This window comes from Trichomycterus rosablanca, chromosome 6, assembly GCF_030014385.1.
Source record: "Trichomycterus rosablanca isolate fTriRos1 chromosome 6, fTriRos1.hap1, whole genome shotgun sequence".
NCBI classification, from domain to species: domain Eukaryota; kingdom Metazoa; phylum Chordata; class Actinopteri; order Siluriformes; family Trichomycteridae; genus Trichomycterus; species Trichomycterus rosablanca.
Window position 1 is genome coordinate 51,881,668 of NC_085993.1, and position 8,012 is coordinate 51,889,679.

The 8,012-nt window shown below is 46.6% G+C and overlaps 1 protein-coding gene across 5 annotated transcripts in view; it reads left to right on the top strand.

Moving 5' to 3' along the window:
- lrrc7 (leucine rich repeat containing 7) overlaps nt 1-8,012 on the top strand; it is a 102,965-nt gene that overhangs the window by 32,296 nt on the left and 62,657 nt on the right. For all 5 annotated transcript variants that reach the window (XM_062998046.1, XM_062998048.1, XM_062998045.1 and 2 more), the window contains exons 2-4: nt 5,471-5,673; nt 7,284-7,401; nt 7,501-7,579. In XM_062998046.1, the coding sequence (XP_062854116.1) occupies nt 5,485-5,673; nt 7,284-7,401; nt 7,501-7,579 (386 nt within the window). In that variant the 5' untranslated portion in view covers nt 5,471-5,484. The remainder of the gene's footprint in view (nt 1-5,470; nt 5,674-7,283; nt 7,402-7,500; nt 7,580-8,012) is intronic.

Below are 8,012 nucleotides of genomic sequence, written 5' to 3' on the forward strand. Positions count from 1 at the left end.
AGTATCAGTATTTCCTTCAAATTTAGTCGTATCCAATTCCCTAATTCCCATACTTCACCTCTACTGGTGCAGACCTCCACTCCTGCCCGATGAGAGTCGTGACTAACACACGCCCCCTCCGACACGTGTGCAGTACCGACCGCTTCTTTTTACCTGCACCAGGAGATCCGTATCGTGCACTGAGAGTCTCCGTTATTCCCCGTCTCTGTGCAGCACCATCGATCAGCCAGCAGAGGGCGTAACTGCAGCACGTACGCGCCCGGATGGTTCTTAAATATCAGCATTAATATTATTAATGTGCACGTAGGTCTATAAACACGGCGAATAATTGATCAGGTTAGAAATTGAAACAGTATTAGTAAAGATTTACAGGTAAAGGTGCGACGGCCGATATTTATTGTTTATATTATTACCGTGGGTGGCTGGGTGAAGCCCGTAACGACCCTTAAACGAGGTTGACCTGCTGGTAATGAGTTCTCACTGTCTTCAGTGTTTTGTTCACGGTACGATATTTAATAAGAAAAAATGCAAGTGGACGAATTTAGCTTCAGGTTTGTCAGAAACGACGACCTCTGAAACCTCAAAAACTGAAATTTTGCTCCCAAAGGTTGTTGGAGCCACTTCAGTAGCAGTTCCAGCTCATTCCAAGCCTTGAAGCACTCCTGGATTTAGGCAGTTTATCCCATTGTTCATCTGATTTTATGGTGAGCGTACATGAGCCGCTGTCTTCAGGTCTCTATACAGAACATATAAGAACATCTTCTGTTTTAGCTTCTCTTTACCTGATCATCTCTGTCCTTGATGCCTAGTTCACGCTACACCATTTTTGCCCTGATTTTTACACAGGTGCTAGATTATGCCAAGTTCACACTACACGACTTTCCAAGTCATCAGGTCGCTGTACAGTTCACACTACACAACTGGATCTCCTGCACCCGGGAGTCTTTCAGGTCGGTGTGTATTTCACACTACACCATCTATCACCAACTGGAATCGCTGGTGAGCTTCTCTGCTCTCCCAAACTACGTTCTGTCACGAACACAAACGTGAGAAGTGACGAGGGGTTTAATGATACCACGTCCACAAATGCACGTCAACATGTAGCGAGCGATCAAAGTTTGTGCGCTGATGTGCAGCGTAAAATCACAGAGGGAAAATAAATGAATCTGAGTGGATTTGGTTTGAATTGTTCTATAGTGAGTTGGAGGTTAATAAATATTGTTTGCAATGCAGCGTGGGTGTTTGATGTTTTGTAGAGAACGATGAGGTCAGAAATACTGTAAAGCTTGTGTGTGTGCTGATGTATTCTGATATACACGATATTACGCCCCTGTCCCCGTTTTAAACTCCTCCCCTGCGTTTCCTCTCACCCCGTATCTTGCGTTCTCATTGGCTGTTCGACACCGCACTCATTGCCAGTCGGGCAACTCGGATCTTTCTTTGGGTTGTCGAGTTGTTGAGTAGTTCACACATAGCGATCGAGAGCCGAGTTTTGATCGCCAAGCGAACGCAGAGTTGCTCCCGAGCCGGCAAATCTAGCGCCGACCGGTTGGCAAGCGAAGATCAGGGCAGAAGTTGTGTAGTGTGAACCAGGCATTATGGAAGCAACTCCGCGTTTGCTCGGCTTGGCATTAGCTGCACTTTTTAGCTGCTGTGTTTTGCTGAACTGGAACCAGGTCCTAAGTTCGAGCCCCAGGTAAGGCGGTCCGGGTCCTTTCTGTGTGGAGTTTGCATGTTCTCCCCGTGTCTGTGTGGGTTTCCTCCGGGAGCTCCGGTTTCCTCCCACAGTCCAAAAACATGCTGTCAGGTTAATTGGAGACACTGAATTGCCCTATAGGTGAATGTGTGTGTGTGCCCTGTGATGGACTGGCGCCCCGCCCAGGGTGTTACTGTGTGCCTTGCGCCCATTGAAAAGCTGGGATAGGCTCCAGCACCCCCCGCGACCCTGATTGGATAAGCGGATAAGAAAATGAATGAATGAACTGGAACCTTTATTTGACGCTCAGCTTTGCAGGTCGTGCTATTATTTTATTGCTACACCTACTGTACAGAAGAACTTTGTGGGTATACAATTACTGACTGGAGCCAGTCTGTTCCCTGCTACGCTTTGTCACCCCCCTTGTCCCGTGTATTAACAGAGCAGATGACGTGTGAGTGGTGGACCGTTCTCAGCACTGCACCGATACTAACATGGTGTGTGCTCTGGGACGAGTGTAGCAGGTGCAGCAGTGTTGTTGGGATTTTATACACGTCATTACATAGATAATTGAGTGCGCCTGTACTTTTGGGTGGTTATTGTAGCTCAGAACTATAGAAGAAAGTGCTGACTGGTATTGTGTGGAGTTCCTGTACAGTCGTTTCCGTTGTAATCAGGAATCATTTGCGCGTCTCGTCTGTTCCGTCCCCAGCAGAGCCGCCATTGTGCTCCGCGTTCGCTCGGGGACGTTTTAATTATGTGCGAGAGACAAAAGTGCTCCAGTATCAGCGGGAACTCGGCTTCCGATCTCGCTCCGTGTTCCCCGACGCCAGCTTACGGCCGGCGACTCCGAGCGCCGCGGTCGCCGCCGGGCTCGTCCTGCTTCAGCTCGTGTGTGTTCGCTTGTTTTTGTTTTATTTTTGTTTGTTAATCAGGACGGAGGATCTGCTGATGGGAATGCGAGATCTGGTTCATCCCGATGTGCTGATGCGCTGATGCGCTGATGCGCTGTGTTTGGCCCTCAGGAGACTCGCCTGGTGTTTCGGTTGGACTTTATTGAAGCGCTCGGAGATGTTTTTTTAATTTGCACTTTTTCGAAGTGATTATGATCGTTCGTTTTTGCTCCTTTTGTTTGAATAAAGGAAAGGTAAAAATGACATGCTGTGAGAGTAGAAGTCTCACAAAAAGTTGGGACAGCGTGGAAAACACACATGAATATTTAATCTGACGTTTATTTGATGTCAGACAGGATGAACCTGAGATATTTCATCTTCTCTCTGCTCGACTTCATTCCTGCGTTTCAGACCTGCACGTTCCAAAAAAGTTGGGACGGTAAAGCATTTACCGCTTTGCTACGTCGCCGTTCCTTCTCACGACAGCCGATGACGTGTTTCCGTTATTTTGTCCCGTCCTTCCTGCAGACACGCCTTACGGGGTTCAAAATTCTCCTCACGTCCTCTATCAGGGAGAAGTCAGGACTGCAGGCGGGCCGCTACAGCACCCGTACTCTCATCTTCTAACATGTGCAGTGTGGTTCTATCAGCTGTTGACTCGTTGATGCGGCGCCGTCTGAGGGGTCGGAGATCCACCCGGGTTCAGATTAGACTCACACCGTCATCCTTAAGCACTGAAATTCCTCCAGATTCCTTCATAGTTTAATGATATTATGCACGGTAGAGGGAGAACATGCAAATCCCTTCTGATCTTTCTGTGAGGAACGTCGATTTTAGGCATTTTAATCATTTTCGTACATATTTGTTGATTATCTAGAGATCCTCCATCCATCTCCAAATCATGATTACAATCACCTGTTCGAAATCACATCATTATTTAGCTTTTTTACCTCATTTAGCCCTGAATTGACCCCGTCCCAACTCTTTCTGGTATGTGTTGCAGGACTGAAATGCAGGAATAGATGTTAATTAATAAATGAAATGAAGTTGAGCAGATAAAAGATGAAATATCTCAGGTTCATCCTGTCTGACATCAAATAAAAGTCAATGTGAGAAACTCTGTGTTTTTATTTATTTGCATTTTTCGTAGCGTCCCAACTTTCCTCTCTGCAGTTGTTGTGCATGACTGCTGTGATTTGTGCCGTAATCATGATTTCCTGTTTCAAAACTTCTTGATGAGTGATTAAGAAGCGCTGGCAGGTTCGTTTGCCCCTCTGTGCTTGAAACTGGAGGCCGTGGTCGGTCCGGTCCAGCAATAATTGGCACGGTTGGCATGTACTAAATCCTGTTTCTCAAAAAGTCAGGACTGTTGGACCTGCTGCTTAATGTCGGGCATTAAAAATGATTCTGGCAGCATTTTGCTTTGTTTGACTGGACACAGGGACTGAACCTGGGTGATTGGAGGTGTGCACTATCAACACTACTTGATGCACTGTGCTGCTCTACATTGCCAAATTGTCAGTAGCAGACCCAGAAAAAATCCCTGTTACTTGCACCAAAACACACACACACACACACACACACACACACACACACACACACACACACTCACACACACTCGGGGTAAATCCAGAGGGCCTGGCAACCTTCGTTAGAGGTGAGCAGAATATATAGTGGGGGAAATAAGTATTTGATCCCCTGCTGATTTTGTAAGTTTACCTTCTTACAAAGACTTGAACAGTCTATAATTTTTATGGAAGGTTTATTTTAACAGAGAGAGACAGAATATCAACAAAAAATCCAGAAAAAAAACATTAAATAAAAGTTATAAATTAATTTGTATTTAATTAAGGGAAATAAGTATTTGATCCCCTACCAACCAGCAAGAATTCTGACCCCCACAGACCGGTTATGTGCCCATGAGGCTACAAATTAGTCCTGTCCCAGTATAAAAGACTCCTGTCACAGAATCAGTTTCTTCCGTTCAAATCTCTCCACCACCATGGGCAAGACCAAAGAGCTATCAAAGGACGTCAGGGACAAGATTGTAGACCTGCACAAGGCTGGAATGGGCTACAAGACCATCAGCAAGAAGCTTGGTGAGAAAGAGACCACTGTTGGTGCGATCATTCGAAATGGAAGAAATACAAGATCACAGTCAATCACCCTCACTCTGGAGCTCCATGCAAGATCTCACCTGGTGGGGTAAGAATGATTCTGAGAAAGGTGAGGTCAGTCCAGAATTACACGGGAGGAGCTTGTCAATGATCTCAAGGGAGCTGGGAGCACAGTCACCAAGAAAACCATTAGTAACACACTTCGACGTAATGGATTGAGATCCTGCAGTGCCCGCAAAGTCCCTCTGCTCAAGAAGGCTCATGTACAGGCCCGTCTGAAGTTTACCAATGAACACCTGAATGATTCAGAGAAAGCTTGGGAGAATGTGATATGGTCAGATGAGACCAAAATTGAGCTCTTTGGCATCAACTCCACTCGCCGTGTTTGGAGGCAGAGAAATGCCCGGTGGGGATGGTGTTCTTGGGGTCATATCCAGCATTTCTCTGCTCCCAGCTCCCTTGAGATCATTGACAAGCTCCTCCCGTGTAATTCTGGACTGACCTCACCTTTCTCAGAATCATTCTTACCCCACCAGGTGAGATCTTGCATGGAGCTCCAGAGTGAGGGTGATCACATACAGTGAGCACCTGAACCCCGGAGCAACGTAGCATGGAGAAAAAGTGCCCGATTCGAGGTTGCCTGATGACTTTACTTTGGAATGGTTGTCCGGGGGTGTGAATACTTTATGAACCCACGTTACGCCCGTCGTTACGTTCGTTTTTCTGTGTACGGGTCTAAGCCGCGCCCTCCCTCTGACCCGCAGTGCAGTGTCTGGAGATGACGACCAAGAGGAAGATCATCCGGCGCCTGGTGCCGTGCCGGTGCTTCCGCGGCGAGGAGGAGGTCATCTCCGTGCTGGACTACTCGCACTGCAGCCTGCAGCAGGTGCCCAAGGAGATCTTCAGCTTCGAGCGCACGCTGGAGGAGCTCTACCTGGATGCCAACCAGATCGAGGAGCTGCCCAAGGTACGTGCCAGTCAGTGCCATGTGTTCTGTCAGGGCCTCATGTATTCCACACACAAGTACAAGTTCATTCATTCATTCATTCATTCACTGTGTGTTTTACCAACGTTTTATCCTGGTCAGGGTCGCAGTGACTCTGATTCACACCCCACACAGGCTGCCAGTCCATCACAGGACGGACACACACACACACACACACACACACACATGTATTAAGGTGTATTAAGGTAGACTTTTAGAATACAATGCAAGTCACTTACAGTCAGGGGCCTTGCTCAGGGGCCCAACAGTGGCCATTTGGTGTTCTGCTCACTAGTCCAGTCCCATAAACACTAAGCTACTACTGCCTGCTTGAATTATCCAAACACTTCGTCCTGGTCAGGGTCGCAGTGACTCTGATTCACACCCCACACAGGTTGCCAGTCCATCACAGGACACACAGACACACACACACACACACACACACACACTTATTAAGGTGTATTAATATTTTTAATCCAGAGTGACTTACATTTGTGACAGAATACAATGCAAGCCACTTAGACTTGAGGGTCTTGCTCAGGGGCCCAACAGTGGCAATTTGGTGATGGTGGGACCTGAACCAGCGACCTTCTGCTCACTAGTCAAGTCTCATAACCGATAAGCTACTCTTGGCTCAAGCTTCTGTATGCTTGAATCATCTGAACATTTCGTCCTGGTCAGGGTCGCAGTGGCTTCAGGCATAACAGCCAATAGTGTGTGGACGCCCGTCTGGTCGATAGCACAGCTTCACCATCCAACGTGCACCCAAAACCTACAGCAGCCTCCCATAAACAGGACACAGAGGGCGTTTATTTGGGTGCAGTTTTATTTTTCACGTTTTACCCCACGTCATCCTGGTCAGGGTCACGGTGGGTCTGGTTTGACTGGAATCACTGGGCGCAGACAAGACTTTAACCCCCCTCAACCCCCTGCAGACGTAACCAATAGTGTCTGTGTGTAGATGGACGTTCCAGATCCTTGAAAATTCTGCATTATTAAGCATTTAATTATTTTATTATTTAATTTATCAGCACTTACATGCAAATTATACTACATTTAAATGGTTCAGTGGAAGATGTTTTCATTAGTTTTCATCGTTTGATTAGTGGAGGAACTTATGAGCAGTAATAATGAAGAGAAGTTTAGTGCTCCTGTCTCCTTCTTTTACTACATTAAACCACGTTAAGCTTTATTTTGAACCAGAAGCGTTTTAGACTCTGGGAGAAGCTGATAAACACAGATACATGTGGAGCTGTAACCCTGGATCTGAACCTTATTCCACACTGATGCAGATTCAGCTCAGATTCACACGCTGATCAGGTTTTACCGCATCGCTTTGCTGACGTAAAACGTTGTCTGTGTAGAAGCTCGGCGCTTTTTAGACAGACACGGGCAACCTGGTTGAGAACCGAACTGGTCGATATGACAGACGTCCAAGAACCGAGGTTCTGCTGTACTGTGCAACTGTACAAACACAACCAGCTTAAATTAAACTGAATTAAAAATAAAGGTTTAAAACGTGATCTATTATCTCTCTCTGTTTTTTTGTCTGTCTATCCGTGACCCCTCGACCCTCGGAACGTCCGTCGCAGCAACTCTTTAACTGCCAGGCCCTGCGGAAGCTGAGTATACCTGATAACGACCTCTCCAACCTGCCCACCACCATCGCCAGCCTCGTCAACCTGAAGGAACTGGACATCAGTAAGAACGGTACGTGATCTGCTGTACTTTTAAACGCATTTAAAATCAGTTTTAAACGTTTTTTAGCTTCTAATTATTGATTCACGGACGTGTTTTGTGTTTCCTCAGGCATTCAGGAGTTTCCTGACAATATCAAGTGCTGTAAATGTTTATCAGTGGTGGAGGCCAGTGTAAACCCCATCACCAAGTGAGTACCACACGTCCACAGCGGTGGAAATCTCCTTGTTTTTATTTATAAACGTTGGATTTGTGTCCTGCTGCGTTGCCATTTCTGGCCAGCAGAGGGGGCACGGAGGCGCAGATGATTGATGCGTCAGTTTATTTCCGTTTACTTTTTCAGTATTTAGCAGACGCTTCTTTTTTTTTCAAAACGACTTGCAGTACTGTGACAGCATGTTGTCTAAGCAATTAAGGTTTAAGGGCCTTGCTCAAGGGCCCAACAGTGCCAACCTGGCAGAGGTGGAGCTTGAACCAGTGACCTTTCGATTACTAGTCCAGTACCTTAATTGCTAGGCTACGCTTGCCCTAGATTTAAAAAATCATGCACCTCGTAAACAATGCCATTTTTGGCCAGCAGAGGGGGCACGGAGGCGCAGATGATTGATGCGTGAGTTAATTTT